Below are 19143 nucleotides of genomic sequence, written 5' to 3'. Positions count from 1 at the left end.
GATATACGGTAGCCTTAGCAGCACACTTACTGCGGTTCAGATCCGGACACTGGGAGATGTACCCTTGAGGCATGGCAAGGATCTGGATATCCTGCATGGTCCCCTGTAAGTAAGATACAAGACACGTATCGAAATTGGTTCTGGCATCTCAGAACACTGTTCAAAGTCCATTATGACAAGTTTTTATTTCCTCAGAAATGTCCATAATCAACTGCGACACTTTCCACAGAGAGCAGCCAGGTGACTGCATCTCCACGAGTCATCAGAGGGATGAAATGAATCTTCAGAAAGCCAGAAAAGAGAGGGTGACGTATAACACATCAACTCATCTTACATCTCGTCTTTTGAGATGGCTTTTCAATGGGCTTAGGACACCCATGGTCATTCCTCCAGAGTGCTATCGGGAATATGATTAGGGTGATTCTATAAACGTTCTACCTTTTCCTGTTTCAAGGAAAACGATAGGAAAATATCTATGCCAGCTATGCATGCATGGTTTTAGTGCATTAAAGGGAGTAAAGCTATACAAATTGGTGCAGTGATTTTAATTTGATCATGATTGTTTTTAGTTTTTTTTTTTCATTTGATCATGATTACTTATCCAGTACAAGTTTGATCACTGCAACCGAGAAACCATGTGATATGGAGGCTTTTATTTTCAGCAAGTTTTTTTTCTTCCTGATCTTTTTTGCTGGTCCCCCGAACTAAACATGGCATAGTGCACCGTGAGTCAATGATGTGGATTCCCTTAATTTGATAGCTCTCCATCCTCTTGACATGTGGAAAGCCATAACCTTATATATACTCCCTGGGTAACCATGGAAACATGGTCCATTTCATCCTTGGAGTGTAATTTATTTTGCTTGCAGAGGGGAAATGGCACAACTTGTGAGAAACTGTTTCTGAAATTGTCGCACCACTTCAATTTCGAAACCCTAAGTTCACATTCAAGGATTCAGTACAAAGATAACATAAGGCTTGCTGCTTCTTAAAAACCCAATTTAGGACCGCAAATTTGAGCAAACAGTCACGCACACAGTCACGCACTACCCATGTTTGTTCAAATTTGACAGAGCATGTCAACAAGTGCACTATTCCCCAAGTTCTCCGAGTACTCTATTTATCCACATGATGAAGAACCTTGCTATCAGAATCGAGGTGACGCAGGTAGGCAAGCCAACAGTGCACTCTTAAAAGAAGAATCTATCACATATTGATGTAACGGCAGAAAGATGTGTGCGCCGAATGCAGACAAAAGAGGACAGTGGCAGATGAGCTTTCCTTTTCATGTGTTCAGAGGAAGCGCTAATCAGTGTCTCAGAGGAGGGAGGAGGAGGCTGGGGGGAGGGGAAGGCACACCGAGATCATTGAGTGACCCCCGAGTCCTCCTTCATCTGCCAATTAACGCCAGGAAATCTAACAACCTGAGGCAACGCAGAGACGTTCTAGAGAAGGGAGGGGCACACAATCTGCCAGTATATATGCACACACACACACACACACACACACACACACACACACACACACACACACACACACACACACACACACACACACACACACACACACACACATTGACATGCATAAGCACACACACACATAAGTGCAAACAATCAACACATTCATGTTAAACTCACACAGACATAACATCACAAACACAAGAGCGCATACACAAACAGACATACACAAATGGACACACTAATAACACTGCAACTTGGGGTGTGCATGTTAACCATTTTTGATATTCGAATATCCGACAGTGTCCATGAATGGTTATTCAGTTATTCAAGGTTTTCCGTAGACTACGATAAATGGAAAATGTTCAGGAACGTAGTAGGGATTTAGTTTTAATCTGATTGTCTGTGCACACCACTAACCTTGTGTAGCCCTTGTGAAAACATAACAGATACATTTCCCATGTGTTACAATAGACATGGGCTAGATGGATGGACAACTGAGAGGGGAGGGGTAAATAAGGGCCTGTTGTCAGGATCCTGCTCGGTCCATTTTGTGTTTGCCTGTTTTGTCTCGTGTTTCTTGTGTGTGTTCTCCATGTGTTTCCCTGCGTTTGTTTTTACGTGTGCTCTTTGTGTTTTTGTTATGCCATGTGTTTTCTGTTTTGTCCTAAGACTCCGCCCCCACCTGCCCTCTGTCACTTCCTGGATTCCCTGTCACCAATAACCACACCTGTCCGTTAATCAGTCCACTCATTGTCTTAATTAGTTTCTCCTGTCCCCTGTTTGTTTCCCACCAATTGAATGTCTCCCTTCTAGTATTTAAGTTCAGTCTCCCCAGTGTTCCATGTCTGATCGTCACTTAAAGTCTGTATGAAAGACTCTGTCTGTCTGTCTGTCCGTGATTCTAGAGTTTAACTCTTCCACCTTCCCTGATTATCTGCCGGTGTGAGATAAGTTCTTGGTTTTTGTATTTTTCTCTTTTGCTCTGCCTGCTTTGTTTTTGGATCTTTTGTGTGTTACCTTTTGGACTCTGACTTTTTGCATCTTTTATGTTTTGACTTTTTGAACCCTTTTTGGTAACCTGTTTGTGGACAAATAAACACAAGTTTTGCCAGCAATTTGGGTCTGCTATTGGGTCTCTTTTCCCTCCCTACGGAACCTAACAGTACGATCAGACCAAGATGGACCCAGCGGACCCAAACCTGATGGAGAACAGACAAACACAGTTTGACCCGTATTGTACGTCGTTTGATTTTAAAGCTAATGAGGCCATACATCTGCTCCCGTGGGAGATCTTTTGGGACGGTGAGTCAGCGAGTGGAGAGGACTGGGTTACTGATGACGAGTTCTCAGAGGATGAGTGGTCTGAGAGTGGCGTCATTGAGCCCGAACCCGGACCCAGCCGAGACTCTCTGTTTGAGGGTAGTCGGTTGGCTATCCGGCCAACCCCGTTCAGAACACCACCTCTGGTCTCGCCACAACCAGTTCCTGAACCCGGACCCTGCCGAGACGCTCTGTTTGCGGGTAGTCGGTTGGCCATCCGTCCAACCCCATTCAGAACGCCACCTCTGTTCTCGTCCCCTCCGCTTCCAGCACCCCCTTATGATATTGAGGAGGATGTCAGCGAGTGGATCGATGGGGGCTTTATATTGGGGGACCGCTTTTTTGAGAAGCCAGCCAGTGCTGATGACTGGGAGGCCTATGACTCTGAGGATGACTCGGATGAGGAGGAAGAGATGGACACAGCTTCCGCCCCTGCTCAGATGACCGCCGTCGCCCCCGTTGCTCCCGCACCTAAGACTCCATCTCCAGCACCTCCTGCACCTCTCACACCAGGGCCAGTGCCAGCACCCTGCCGGATCCCCGTTCCAACACTCCACTGTGAGCCCGGTGGGTGGATCGGTGGGGGTTATTTCATGCGTGATCAGCACTTCATCTACACCGATGAGCTGGAAATGGCGGACACGACTCCTGCTCCAGCTCCCCAGTTAACCCCTGCTCCTCGTCCAGCGTCCGCCCCCCAGCTGACTCCTGCACCTCTTCAAGCTCCAGCTTCCCGGCTGACCCCTGCACCTCCTCGAGCTCCAGCTCCCCGGCTGACCCCTGCACCTCTTCGAGCTCCAGCTTCCCGGCTGAACCCTGCACCTCTTCGAGCTCCAGCTCCCCGGCTGACCCCTGCACCTCTTCGAGCTCCAGCTCCCCGGCTGACCCCTGCACCTCTTCGAGCTCCAGCTCCCCGGCTGACCCCTGCACCTCTTCGAGCTCCAGCTTCCCGGCTTAACCCTGCACCTCTTCGAGCTCCAGCTCCCCGGCTGACCCCTGCACCTCTTCGGGCCCCAGATGCCCGGCTGACTCCTGCGCCTCGTCGGACTTCAGCCCCTGAGCCATTCCGCTCTCCTACAGCTCCTGCTGCTGCTGCCCCCGCAGCTGCTACCCCTGCTGCTGCGTCTCCTGCAGCTGCTCCTCCTGCATCCACTGCAGCCACTCCTGCTTCTGCCCAGGCATCTCCAGCTCCAGCAACCCGGCCTACCCCTGCACCTCGCAGGGCTCTAGCTCCAGCGTCAGCTCCAGCAACCCGGCCTACCCCTGCACCTCGCAGAGCTTTTGCTCTAGCCCCAGAGTCATTCCATGCCCCTGTCCGCAGTGTCCCGACTGCCCCTATCCGCAGTGTCCCGACTGCCCCTGTCCGCAGTGTCCCGACTGCCCCTGTCCGCAGTGTCCCGACTGCCCCTGTCCGCAGTGTCCCGACTGCCCCTGTCCGCAGTGTCCCGACTGCCCCTGTCCGCAGTGTCCCGACTGCCCCTGTCCGCAGTGTCCCGACTGCCCCTGTCCGCAGTGTCCCGACTGCCCCTGTCCGCAGTGTCCCGACTGCCCCTGTCCGCAGTGTCCCGACTGCCCCTGTCCGCAGTGTCCCGACTGCCCCTGTCCGCAGTGTCCCGACTGCCCCTGTCCGCAGTGTCCCGACTGCCCCTGTCCGCAGTGTCCCGACTGCCCCTGTCCGCAGTGTCCCGACTGCCCCTGTCCGCAGCGTCCCGACTGCCCCTGTCCGCAGCGTCCCGACTGCCCCTGTCCGCAGCGTCCCGGCTGCCCCTGTCCGCAGCGTCCCGGCTGCCCCTGTCCGCAGCGTCCCGGCTGCCCCTGTCCGCAGCGTCCCGGCTGCCCCTGTCCGCAGCGTCCCGGCTGCCCCTGTCCGCAGCGTCCCGGCTGCCCCTGTCCGCAGCGTCCCGGCTGCCCCTGTCCGCAGCGTCCCGGCTGCCCCTGTCCGCAGCGTCCCGGCTGCCCCTGTCCGCAGCGTCCCGGCTGCCCCTGTCCGCAGCGTCCCGGCTGCCCCTGTCCGCAGCGTCCCGGCTGCCCCTGTCCGCAGCGTCCCGGCTGCCCCTGTCCGCAGCGTCCCGGCTGCCCCTGTCCGCAGCGTCCCGGCTGCCCCTGTCCGCAGCGTCCCGGCTGCCCCTGTCCGCAGCGCCCCGGCTGCCCCTGTCTCCAGTGCCCCGGCTGCCCCTGTCTCCAGTGCCCCGGCTGCCCCTGTCTCCAGTGCCCCGACTGCCCCTGTCTCCAGTGCCCCGACTGCCCCTGTCTCCAGTGCCCCGACTGCCCCTGTCTCCAGTGCCCCGACTGCCCCTGTCTCCAGTGCCCCGACTGCCCCTGTCTCCAGTGCCCCGACTGCCCCTGTCTCCAGTGCCCCGACTGCCCCTGTCTCCAGTGCCCCGACTGCCCCTGTCTCCAGTGCCCCGACTGCCCCTGTCCGCAGTGTCCCGACTGCCCCTGTCCGCAGTGTCCCGACTGCCCCTGTCCGCAGTGTCCCGACTGCCCCTGTCCGCAGTGTCCCGACTGCCCCTGTCCGCAGTGTCCCGACTGCCCCTGTCCGCAGTGTCCCGACTGCCCCTGTCCGCAGTGTCCCGACTGCCCCTGTCCGCAGTGTCCCGACTGCCCCTGTCCGCAGTGTCCCGACTGCCCCTGTCCGCAGTGTCCCGACTGCCCCTGTCCGCAGTGTCCCGACTGCCCCTGTCCGCAGTGTCCCGACTGCCCCTGTCCGCAGTGTCCCGACTGCCCCTGTCCGCAGTGTCCCGACTGCCCCTGTCCGCAGCGTCCCGACTGCCCCTGTCCGCAGCGTCCCGACTGCCCCTGTCCGCAGCGTCCCGACTGCCCCTGTCCGCAGCGTCCCGACTGCCCCTGTCCGCAGCGTCCCGACTGCCCCTGTCCGCAGCGTCCCGGCTGCCCCTGTCCGCAGCGTCCCGGCTGCCCCTGTCCGCAGCGTCCCGGCTGCCCCTGTCCGCAGCGTCCCGGCTGCCCCTGTCCGCAGCGTCCCGGCTGCCCCTGTCCGCAGCGTCCCGGCTGCCCCTGTCCGCAGCGTCCCGGCTGCCCCTGTCCGCAGCGTCCCGGCTGCCCCTGTCCGCAGCGTCCCGGCTGCCCCTGTCCGCAGCGTCCCGGCTGCCCCTGTCCGCAGCGTCCCGGCTGCCCCTGTCCGCAGCGTCCCGGCTGCCCCTGTCCGCAGCGTCCCGGCTGCCCCTGTCCGCAGCGTCCCGGCTGCCCCTGTCCGCAGCGTCCCGGCTGCCCCTGTCCGCAGCGCCCCGGCTGCCCCTGTCTCCAGTGCCCCGGCTGCCCCTGTCTCCAGTGCCCCGGCTGCCCCTGTCTCCAGTGCCCCGACTGCCCCTGTCTCCAGTGCCCCGACTGCCCCTGTCTCCAGTGCCCCGACTGCCCCTGTCTCCAGTGCCCCGACTGCCCCTGTCTCCAGTGCCCCGACTGCCCCTGTCTCCAGTGCCCCGACTGCCCCTGTCTCCAGTGCCCCGACTGCCCCTGTCTCCAGTGCCCCGACTGCCCCTGTCTCCAGTGCCCTGACTGCCCCTGTCTCCAGTGCCCTGACTGCCCCTGTCTCCAGTGCCCTGACTGCCCCTGTCTCCAGTGCCCTGACTGCCCCTGTCTCCAGTGCCCTGACTGCCCCTGCCTCGAGTGCCCATGTCTCCTGTGCCCATGTCTCCTGTGCCCATGTCTCCTGTGCCCATGTCTCCTGTGCCCATGTCTCCTGTGCCCATGTCTCCTGTGCCCCTGTCCCAGGTTCTCTTGTCCTTGTCCCAGGTGTCCCTATCCCAGGCACCTGTGTCCCTGTCCCAGGTTCTCCTGCCCCTGTCCCGAGCGCTCCTGTCCCGAGCACCCCAGGCGCCCCTGTCCCAGGTGTTCCTATCCTGGTCGAGGAGGCGTGTTGTGACCTCCTCGCCCCCAACAAGGCTCCCAGTCGCCTGCCTCATTCGGGGCGTCCACCCGGCCAACTGCCAAAGACTCTGCCCCTGTCTGACCACTCATCCGGCCGGCCACCAGATACTCTGCCCCTGTTTGGGTCCCCATCCGGGTGGCCACCAGATACTCTGCCCCTGTTCGGGCCCTCATCCGGCCAGCCACCAGATACTCTGCCCCTGTTTGGGTCCTCATCCAGCCGGCCACCAGATACTCTGCCCCTGTTTGGGTCCTCATCCGGCCGGCCACCAGACACTCTGCCCCTGTTTGGCCGCTCGTCCGGTCGGCCGCCAGACACTCTGCCCATGATTGTCCACCCACCCGGTCATCCACCAGGCTCTTCGGTCGTCCACCCGGCTAGCTTCCTGACCCGTGGTCTGTGTCCAGCTTTCTGCCCACCTGCCTTGCCCTTGACCCCCTCCACCCACCCTACGCGGACTCTTTCAGGTTTTGCAAAGGCCGTCTGGAATCCGGCCCTTAGGGAGGGGGTACTGTCAGGATCCTGCTCGGTCCATTTTGTGTTTGCCTGTTTTGTCTCGTGTTTCTTGTGTGTGTTCTCCATGTGTTTCCCTGCGTTTGTTTTTACGTGTGCTCTTTGTGTTTTTGTTATGCCATGTGTTTTCTGTTTTGTCCTAAGACTCCGCCCCCACCTGCCCTCTGTCACTTCCTGGATTCCCTGTCACCAATAACCACACCTGTCCGTTAATCAGTCCACTCATTGTCTTAATTAGTTTCTCCTGTCCCCTGTTTGTTTCCCACCAATTGAATGTCTCCCTTCTAGTATTTAAGTTCAGTCTCCCCAGTGTTCCATGTCTGATCGTCACTTAAAGTCTGTATGAAAGACTCTGTCTGTCTGTCTGTCCGTGATTCTAGAGTTTAACTCTTCCACCTTCCCTGATTATCTGCCGGTGTGAGATAAGTTCTTGGTTTTTGTATTTTTCTCTTTTGCTCTGCCTGCTTTGTTTTTGGATCTTTTGTGTGTTACCTTTTGGACTCTGACTTTTTGCATCTTTTATGTTTTGACTTTTTGAACCCTTTTTGGTAACCTGTTTGTGGACAAATAAACACAAGTTTTGCCAGCAATTTGGGTCTGCTATTGGGTCTCTTTTCCCTCCCTACGGAACCTAACACCTGTTTTAATGAGCTATTTGAAGTGATCACTTTGTTCCTCCTTTCAGTGCTGCAAGGTTATTTGGTGTAAATGTCCTTTTTATGAGCTCTCTGCAAGAAGATGAAAGTTAAATTGAATGCATTTATTTCAGGGAAAATAATTCATCACTAAACTGTGAGCGTTAAAGAAGAAAATAACCGGAGGTGTAACTTCTTGTTCATGGTTCATTGAAATACAAATGCAACACTGTGCCATACCTTAAAGAATCCATGTGCACCATTTCTTTGTCCCAGCCAGAATGATGTCCCTTCAGGAATATCCATGGATGGGACATCCACCACTCTCTCATAGATTCTAAGGAAACAGCCGAGAACAAAGTGCTACAAATCATAATAAAGTCGGTTTCTTTAAATGTCATGTTATGTTATCTATGTTAGAAAATCATTAATTCATGATCCCATAATTGCTGTAGCCAGTGAGTCCTCCATTTTGCCTACCTGTTGCAATCCACATGCAGGATCACATGAGAGGCGCTGACGGCCAGCGATACTTTGTGCCACTGGCCATCAGCCAGAGTGTAGGGGAAGGTCTCCGTGTGGGCCTGCTTGCCCTGGGTCCGAAAGTGGAGACGCACCTCATTCCTCTGCCCGCTGCTCTCCAGCTCCAAGAACCTGGAGAGGAACACATAACGACACACATGACAATAGATACAGCCAAAACCTGATTAAACACTTGTAAAGGTGCAGACAAGGTCAAGGGAAACAGCAGACAAAACTAGAGCGAAGAAGCCTTAAAAGCGGCGGCAGCGGCAGCAGTGGCAACATGGGGGATATTTCATGTTCTCCCCTCAAACAGAAGACAGAAACACGGTCCCTCAGGTACAATGCCACGAGGAGAACCTCGGGCTCTGTCCTAATGATGATAGATGTGTACATCTTCTCAAAAGATGTACCATATGTATTCCCATCTCCGGAGACCTGAAAGATGTCCCAAATCACCTGCTGCAGCTCACTGCACTAGCACCATAGATTTGTATGCTGCATGTGTACAAAGACAAAGGCCATGTGTGTATGCACTGTGAAGACAGAGAATAAGACAGAAAACGTAAAGATCATCTAAGCATTGTTATTCAGCAGGGCCACTACGGTCCTATTGAGATTCACTCTGTAGAGTGACACTAATGGACAAAGGCTGCCAAAACAGTCATCAACTGGCTCTTAACATATAACAGACCATTCTTTTTTAGACCTTGCTTGAAAGCATTATTTGAAAAAAGCCAATTACAGATATGTGGCTGTTGATTTATCTACAAACTGGATCTAATTAGTTTTTCTTCTTGCTATGCAGGGTTTTGGTTTGGAGTGAGGATCCAGCAATGGCAAGGAATATCAATAAAAACCTTGTCATTATGTTACTGTACAACAGAGCATAGAGTAAAACAGTTCCAGACTGCTAATCAGCATAGGATGTGAAGTAATTAACAGCTATAAAGGTCTTTATTCTGCACTGATTAAAATGTGAACAGTTCTATCAAGACATACATACATACAGCTTTGTTATATTACATCTAACTCTCAGTCTAAAGCTATGGAGCACCAAATAATAGTCCCTTCTCAGTCAATATGTTTCAGCTTTTGTATTAGAATGGCATTCAATTATGGGCAGTGGAGCACCCCTTTACCGTCAATTTACAATAGAGAGAAAATGATCAAAGCAGTTGTGCCATTTCCAAATTACTCTACAAGAAAACGGCACTGGGTCACTTCAAAGAGCCATGGGACAAAAGCTACCTCTTGCAGAAAATTAGCCCATGGTGAACAAGAAAACATTGCAGGAGAATGAATGGTAATGGAAATCAAATACAGGTGAATAGCACATTGGCCTTTGGTCTGGGTAGTTAGTTATACTGTTTACAAAGGTATTGTGAGATAATATTCATTTATCCTACAGAGATGGACATGAGAACTGGTAATATGGGGATTTTGTCAAAGGTGACACTATCTGACAAACTGATTCTCATGAAAAGATTCTACCTTAGCTTAGTTATTCCAGACAAAATTCCAAACAAGACATCCGGAAACTTCGTAGTAAGAAGACTATTTCACCAAGTCTAACCATACAGGGAAGAATAACATTAGGGTGGCTGTACTCCACCTTTGGTCAGCATGATGGATGGAGAAGATGACCCCAGAGTTGAGATGCTCCTGTTTGAGGGTGGCCACAACAGTGAACTCAGTCTTATTCTTCAGCTTCCGAAGCATGCGCTCTGCCACATCCTCTGTCGCTCTCACATTCCGGGACGCACCTATGGGAGAGAAAAATGATAACTCAATATTCTTACCTAATTCACACTGTTGAGACACTTTCGTTGTAAGTTTACACAAATCCATATCCATGCAAACAGTGGAAAGAGTCTGAAGACTGGAGACTGGAGGCTAAATAACTAGTCATTATAGTGTAAGTCCCTTCAAGGAACTTGACATTTTTAATTAAACAATTTTCAAAAATGATAGCGAACGTCAATAAATGTAGAAATATTAATGTAAATGATGACATAAAACTGTTGTGTTTACAAGTGGTGTGAGTACTGCTGTCCTGTTTTTCCATGCAGCAAGGCCTTGTGATAAGGTAATAACTCTCTTGGAAATAGAGCCAGTAGCTGGTATCAGGAGTCGAATGCAAAACTCATGTGAATGGTTGGAATAAAAAAAACTCCCACTACTCTACATTTTTAAGGGTTTCCCTGCAGGCAGTTCCCCTGTCATAGTTTTTCTAGGTTAGGTCAACATTTAGTATTTTTTCAAAAGCATGATTTAATTCATTATTAATGTGCGTATTAGCAGCGGATTTACAGGTTGTAGACAGATCATATTTACGTAGCACCTGCTCAGCACCTGTGGACTGCAGCAGCAACAAAATGCCACCCTTATTATAAAAAGACATGAGTCTGTCATATTAAAGGTGCCTTTAATTTGATCTTTTTAAAAGATGAATCCCCTTTTTTCATAAATGTGAGGTAATAGATTACTTTTAGCAGTACTATAATACTTTAGTGATCTAGTTATGTTTCGTGAATACTTTCCACTCTCTACTCTCTTAAAACCTACATTTACCAATCCATCTGTATAGTATTATTGACATAAGTTAATATAACTACTATATACATAGTAAAAACAGCACTCATAAAACATTTCAGTGTTCCAGTAAAAGCCAATAAAGCTTTAAGTATCAGAATGTATAATGAAAAACTTGGCACTGATGACATCTTTTCCTTATGTCAAATGCTGTTTATTCACTAAATGCTCTTTATGCCAAATGAGCCAAAAGCATACAAGCATTCAGTTGTGTAGGGCTTATACTACAGCATCATAATGCTTTACGAGTGTGTTACGTCTATTTATAAATACTTAATCATTAATACTTAATCATTCTTTTTTCAAACGATTTTTTAAAGATTTTCCTTCGATTTTGTATCTTCTTCAGGAGCAGTAGGGACTTGTGATCTCTTGGAAGCCTTCGCCTCTTCTCTCTAACATTTCATTGTAGTGCCAGCTCCAACATTTCTACACCACTTAAACAGATGCATCATTAAATGATCACATTTCTCAGAAGCAGTGACATCAAAGGGGTTGATTCATGGCACAGTTTCATGTTCACCAGCAACAGCTGGCAACAGCATTGTTCCTCAGCACCAACATGCCACCTCCAGCCCACGGACACCACGCCATCTCTGATAAGACAGATGTGACTAAGGTGGACTGGCTCTTTCTGTCCATCACAAACATACTTGAATTACAATAGATACTTGAACATTGAACACATTGCATAAAAAAAAAACTAGAGTAACAAACAAAAGCATTAGGGGTAACTTTCCAGCCTTATTTTGACTAGCAGATGACAGTCACCGTCTTCTTATTTCCAGACACAATGGGACCGAACGGCCACGCTGCGTCTGTCTGCCTGGAGAGCTCCATCACTAGGCTCTCCGGCAGAGGAGATCTCCTCTTTGATCTCTAACCAAAACCACAGGCTCAACATCATGGAGCGGAGCAGAGCTTGACTGGTGAGAACCACCGTCCGCAGGAACACCTGAATCAAAACCCGCTGTGACTCCACAGAGATGGTTGCTACTACAGGGTTCATACACACCACACTGCCAACAAAAGCCCGAGAGGATGTTCAATTACCCTTGCTCCAAAAAAAAAGAGGAAGGAAAAAGCCGTCTGAATAAATTAATTTCTCTTCCCCTCCTATGAGGGTCAGGCTCGCCACAGCTAAATCAATATGATGCTTGAGTACGGCGCTGGTCAATTATTCATTGGCAGGTCTTGGCAGGGGGTGACCACCTGCTCAAAGTGTCTAATTTAATACTTAAAAGGGAGATTGAAAATTGCACATATGGTAATTCAATCATATCATCATTGCACCCAGGCTGTCATATCAGGAAGCAAAAGTCAAAACACTTTTCGTATTCCACTCATGGAGACTTGGATTAAAACTTGAACAGTCAAGTATAGGAAAACCACAAACCACAGAACTACAGGCTTTGTTACCTTACCCTGGGAACAACGCTCTAGGCAGCAAACTGACAGTCTGACTAATCTCATCCTCAGGACGTGCCGTTTTAACGGTTTAACACTAGGCAGCAGATTCGACCACTTTGGACTCATGCTAATCGGAAAAAAAGTCAAGCAATATATTTACTTTTCACTGCCTTTTCTCAAGCTAGTCTTTGCACAGAGATGAGCACAATCCCCATGAACACTGACAAGCTGATCTGGAGGGTTTATTGTCTGGTGGAGGTGTGCTCTTACGTTAGGGCTTCCTTTGTTTCCTGCTGGCATTCCATCATCCAAGCAAACGAGAACAAAAAGAGAGAATGAAGGAGGGCAATGAAATGTAAGTAAGAGAAATTTACTCTATGGGAAAGCCAAGGTAGAGCCTCAAAAACTTGAAGCATTCAAAATAAAATTGGACATTCATTTTGTATTCCTTTTACTGCTGAAGGTTAATTATCCAGTTTGGAAATACATGTTGTGTTTGTATTTATTAAAACTCCAGCTGTGAAAAACAAAGAAAAAACACCTTACAAAGCCAACTACTGTTTGGAAAGCACAAATATTTTTGTAGTATGATGCGAACAAAACCTTGACGTCTACCAAAAGACATCTGTTATTGCGTACTTAATTCTCAGACTCTGAGACTACCCCTAAAATATTCATGAAAAAAATACACAGCCACAAAAACTATCAAACTCAAGCCTCCATTAGAAAACTTGGCCGCTCTGCAGGTTTTGTGCTCGCCGTTCAAGCAATCAGCTAGTCTGTGTCCGCATTCCTCTGGAACAAATAAACCCGTTATGCCAAGGGCACCTTCCAAAACTGCTGGGGCAGCACTTCACCCTTAAGTCTTCATACAGCTCTGCAATGACTGTCAGCGAGAGCATGACACTGACTCTACACACTGTCACACATACAGTGCCATTATTTGTGCACAGAAAAGAGGGTTATATCGCACTCGCATCAGCAGCTCTGGCACAAAAGGATCAGATTGACCTGAGACTGCTAAAAAACAAATTCCTCATTCACCTTCCAAGGAGCTGTCACCGGCGCGGCTGCACCAAATTAGTCAGAGGCTTCAGGCTGGTGTTTTTTCATTTAACTGGGGAGCGATTCAGTGCTTGTTGTTGGTGGCTCTTGTTTTTTTTCCGGGTTTGACAGAGACGCCTCCTGTTTTGCTTGGCAAGATCCCATAGAAAGTCTGGGTGTCTTCTATTGCACCCCCCCCCCCCCCCCCCCCCCCCCCCCCCCGTTACTACTACAATTCCAGTCAGAGGCGCACACCAACATGCCACAAGCACTGCGTCTGCCCTCCAAAAGGTACCTAATGTCCTTCCAACCCACTCTTGATTGCCTGACGACTACATCACGCCAACAGCTCCACTTCAGCCAGAGTTTTGGGCAGCCAACACGCTGCATGTTCTCATGCTGCGGCAGCAATTAAAAGTGAAACTGATCTGAGGTCACTCACTGGTGTCACACTTGGCACTGAGGGAGCGAGATTGGCATCGGAATGAGGCAGTCAAGGAGCCACATACACTGGTACAGCAAAAAAAACTGACTGCATTATGATGGACACGTGTGAGAATGACACTTGAGAACTTTCTGTAAGATCACAGCCTTGTGTAACATGTAAACAACCACATACATACAGCAGGGCCGGCTGCAGGGTGCAATGACTGAGGGGGCATTTGAGATTTGTAAGGGGGCCAACATATTCTAGTGTTAGATTGGTCTGAGTCAAAGTGATGCAGGCGCAATGGACATAATAGGGGAGAACCGAGTCGACTGTAACACTTTTTAATATGTAATTTCGAGATTGTACGAAATAACCTACATCCACTCTCTATTGCAAATACTAATATAATGTATTGGGCCAATAATGTGCCATAGCTAGGTTGACGAAAGAATGACAACGTCCTCAAATCAGTTGGAATGTTGCTGCATGTCATCTTGGGGTTGACAGTTGGATATGTAGGGTTCGCAACACGATCATGCTCAACACTAATTACTCTAATTTGATGCAATCAAAACCTGTCAAACTATCCAGCTAATGGGATAAAAATAAACACTATATTTAAATGCACACTTTTCAAACATTCTGAGATGAGGACCACAGAAATGCATTGTACTGTTGCTAGCTAGACACTATATTTCTTGCATACCATAAAGCAAACCATTTTTCTTTCATCACCTATAGGGCTATGCTGCAAGTTATAGACTGCAACAAAACAATATTATTATCAAAGCAATGGCACTATGATAAATCCTCTACATTGTTTATCTGTTAACATTAGCAAAACATGGTTTGGCTGACCAGAACTTTATGTTTTGTCTGAGCATTACTGGACATTTTATCCGGCATGATTATCGGACTTTACCAAGCAAAAAACGATGGGGCAGAATTTTATCTGAGGTGGCATTGCCCCATTTTGACCCACCTCACCCCGCCCCTGACATACAAGTACACACACACGCTTACACCATCCCTGTGGTTCCTCTCTCCTCACAAGTTATATCTCTAAACAGCATCTCTGCCACATTCCCCAATTACTGTAGCTAAAGCTTACCTAGCCAAAGGCTGTTCATGCTTCATTTCAGCATGTCAGTCCCAGAAGCATTCTCTTGTAATGTCAGTCATGGAGCCCTCACACAAGCCAGCAATAAAATAACATTTTCTGTTTGTGTTCAGTTGTGTATATACTGTATATGGGTGTGTGTGTGTGTGTTTGTAATGCAGACTCACCTCTGTGTGTGTGTATGTGTGTGTGTGTGTGTGTGTGTGTGTGTGTGTGTGTGTGTGTGTGTGTGTGTGTGTGTGTGTGTGTGTGTGTGTGTGTGTGTGTGTGTGTGTGTGTGTGTGTGTGTGTGTGTGTGTGTGTGTGTGTGTGTGTTTCTTCAATCTCACCCACTCACCCGTTGGCACGTCTGCAGATTCATTCAGCTTGCCATCTAATGAGTGTGGCAATGTCATGCTGTTAGTGCTAGCATGGCACTATCCAGTTCATTAGACCCCATCAAATGCTAGGTGTGGCAGAGATAGCCCCTAAGTGTACTTAAAGATAGGGTAGGCAATGTATTTCTGAAGCATTTTTTTTATTATTATTTATTTATTAAAATTCTCTTTACATCCCAACAGCAATGAATATATTAAATGCTCTGACAATAAAAATACAAAATCTGCCATCTGTGGCAGTCACAGGGCTGTAAAAAGGCTGTCCAACCATTGGATTCAGCCCAAATGAAATGACTGGATGGCCTACCTGCCTGTCTACCTACCTACCTGTCTACATGTGTGCACTCTGCCCTGCATCATTGCACATGATCAGAGTATTACAGAAGGCTAGGCCATAGACAACAAAAAGGCTAGGCAGGTAGACATGTAGCTAAACCTAGGGAGCCAGTCGCATGAGAAGGGCAGAGAAAGTACATCCAGTCCCACCCTATGTTATGCCTACAGCATTTTGCACTCGCAAAAGAAAGACAGAAGTAGAAAGAAATGACTAGACAGGCTTTTTACAGCCCTGCGACTGTCTTAGATGACAGAATGTTTATACTTTATTGTCGGAGCATTTCATTTATTCATTGCTGTCGGGATGTAAAGAGAATTTCAAGGAATATAACAAAAACAATGCTTCTGAAATACATTGCCTACCCAACCTTGTAGAGAGATATCCTAAATGACCACTGAAAGAGGACACTGACCACTCATACCTGCCAGCACAACAGGCACTCTCAGCCAGATGCATAGTCTGCCACACACCAAAGGCAGGTCACTAAGTCCCTCCAGGCTTTAGCAATCTTGTGATTACACAAACTCAAGGACCTCTCGGAATTGCAGGCTGCAATTTTCTCTTATTATCATAATAATTCTGCAACTCATAATTACGCAAGCTCATGGAATTTCTGCATTATTTGAGATTGATTTTATTTAACAAAAAATGTTAACCTCACTCTTTAAGATTTCCCACAGCAAGTTACTATTGGCTATAACAATCACAACAAACCCTCGCAAGATCCAGGTGGAAGCATTGTTAGGAATTCCCACAGGAAAAGAAAAAAAAAAAAACTCAAAATCATTGCAATTTTAACCACAATTTTTCAGAATTCCCGTAGCAAATTCAGTCACTTCAATCACAATCACACAACAAACAATCACAACAAACCCTCACAAGATCTTGGAGGGGCTGCTGCTAATTAAGCATAGGACAATCTGTCACAATCCCATCATGAGACTATTCAATGTCTTTTGACCAAAAGGATTCAAATGTATTGAATATTATTGGAGGTCACGGACACTCCATTGTCTGGTGATTTTCAGAGGAAATAAAGCCAACAGTTTTGATGAGCTAGAAAGCTAGCTAAATTGGACAGTCACCTGCTGTGGGGCAATTGCAAAGAAGATATATGCCCTTACCCTCTTTCTCTTAGCTTCAGGTACAATGTAGATTATTGTCTCATGGCATGACAAGGCATGCCAATGACAGGCCACAGACTGCAAGAACATGCAGGTTAAGCCAGAAAACCATGCTTGTATTACACGTCAGGAGACGACCACAGGTAATATAACTGATCCGACAACGCTGTGTGTAAATATCTGAAGTCAAGCTTCTATTTTTTCCCCCATAAACAAGCAGCACTGCTGTTTTGTGTATCCCAGAGGAAATCAACACAGCATCAAAGATGTGACAAGCAAGGGATGAGACTGTTGTGTCTCCTGCACAATATAATAAAGACGGCATGATAGGACAGGCAATAGGTTGACATCTGATCATAATTCCCTGGGTTGGCGGTGATAAACAGCAATTTTTGAATAGTCACAGAGAGAGCGGCACTGACACACTGGTTTGTGACACTGCTATTTCACTTTCATTGCCAGACAACAAATGACAGTTGCCCTGCCTATAAGTATGATGCCAACATCAAGTTATTCCATGGACATTGTGTTCTCATAAAGAAAATAACCTCCAACTTTATGCCTTAAGCATGCGTGATTGTGCAAATAAAAGACTTACTATAATGCTAAGTATTTGTTGTAGGCTGGCAGCACTACTAACAACACAAGGCTTGAGCATGATTACTTACAACACATGATTACTTCCCACCCCCCCTCCCACCCCCCCTCCCACCCCCCACTGCATTCATAATGAATAACCAACATTCTGCGACCAATATCTCTCCTAACTGAAGTGTCTTGCTGTCAGCCATGACACTTATACTGTCTGAAATTCTATGGGCTCATTAGTAGGCACCCACTACTTGGATACATAGCATGATTCATGCTCTCTTTTCTAGGACACCATCTATTGTCTGACAAATAATCCAATTAGGGCAAATGCTCTGCTCTGTGGTCTCTTTCTCTGTGTTTTGGTGTATCTCCTGGTTGAGAGTGTTCTTTGTTTCCACAATAGATGACTGTTTTCTTTAGGCCATGGCCCATTTCAGCTCCCAACTACATCTAGTAGCACAACATGACACATGTCATTCTAGGCATATTGAAAACAGTTACTATGTTACCATTATGGTTGTGTGTGTGTTTGAGGCCTGTATGGTTCTTTAAGTATATGTTCATTGAGTTTATGAAATTCGATAGGGTTGTCTATGACAATTAAATACTAGTTTCCGAAATTATTATTTCCGTCATTAGTCAATTTTTTTAATAAAAAATATTTGACCTATTTATAACCCTCCCGTCTCAAAAACTAATTTGATATAGGTTTCAAACTGCTGAGACACAGGAAACAGTTTTCACCACGATCTCATAAGTTTTCTAAAATATTCCATCCACGTAATGAAAGACTGCAAAGATCTGGGGTTACCTTGAAAAAGGAAAGCTCTGGACTCGTCGTGGAAGCCTTGAACCTGCGAGACTCCCTCAAAAGCAGTCTCTCCGAGCAACAGCTCACTGAAGACGTTGATGCGTAAGGCTGGGTCAACCCCAAATCCCCAAACTGAAAGGCACGGGCACACAAATAATTACAACAATTCAGGTTTAAAATTACACATCGATTAGGTCTAACATCCAAAGTACAAAACACTAAGGTATACATAAGCAATCATACTGAGTTACATGTCGAAGATACTGTGATAGTTTCGATAACGCCATACAGTTAAAATCGCCCTGGTCATTTTTCTTGCGCAACACTCAGAAGCAATTAGTAGATCTTTATCTTACCTGAAGAAATACAAAATAGCCCGAGCGCAAGAAAAAGTCTATGAAATCCCATTATGAAGTCAAGATTAGTCCATGTTTTGTCCCTGTTCAGAATGCTATCTTGTAGAATCACATGCGAACGATGTTATCACACCAGCGCTTCACATATCCTGGAATACTGTCTGCCGCATCACCAGAACTTTGGGGGGGATTACACCAATTACACGAAGACAATGCTGTCCATTCAAAATTATTCCAATAACATATGGTCCGCTTATACAGTCCGTTTGCCCTCGGCACAGGAGGTGGATGTAGGAGGTGTGATACTATGCCAGCTGCACCAGTCCGCTGCTCACTCGCCTTTCAGCATAACCAGCCACTGCCACTAGTCCAAGCAAACTGCGCGCTCATATTTGGAATGGTGAAGTGAAGACTATCTTTCAAGGCAACTGAAGCCCCCTGGTGGGTATTTACTGCTTCGCTCCGCAGTCAGACATTTCTGTGTAAGTAAATTACTTTGGGGTGTGCCTTTGAGAGCTGCAGGAACAGGAGAGCTGATCCGACTAATCTGTACTGCTGTGAAGTTAGTTTCAGGTTCCATATTCGACAGATTCGCATATTCGCCAAAACCAT

General features: G+C 48.1%; 1 protein-coding gene across 1 annotated transcript in view; it reads right to left on the bottom strand.

Moving 5' to 3' along the window:
- The window catches only part of nell2a (neural EGFL like 2a), a 70606-nt gene extending 51739 nt beyond the window's left edge, over positions 1-18867 (bottom strand). The window contains exons 1-6 of the mRNA XM_080842390.1: positions 18532-18867; positions 18176-18307; positions 9952-10102; positions 8295-8468; positions 8055-8151; positions 31-103 (exon numbers count right to left, since the gene is read on the bottom strand). Coding sequence (XP_080698516.1) covers positions 31-103; positions 8055-8151; positions 8295-8468; positions 9952-10102; positions 18176-18307; positions 18532-18583 — 679 coding nt within the window. The 5' untranslated portion in view covers positions 18584-18867. The remainder of the gene's footprint in view (positions 1-30; positions 104-8054; positions 8152-8294; positions 8469-9951; positions 10103-18175; positions 18308-18531) is intronic.
- Positions 18868-19143: the final 276 nt, after the last annotated feature.

Source organism: Sprattus sprattus (genome assembly GCF_963457725.1).
Source record: "Sprattus sprattus genome assembly, chromosome: 7".
In the NCBI taxonomy this organism is placed as follows: Eukaryota; Metazoa; Chordata; class Actinopteri; order Clupeiformes; family Clupeidae; genus Sprattus; species Sprattus sprattus.
This window is presented reverse-complemented; position numbering and strand designations above follow the sequence as displayed.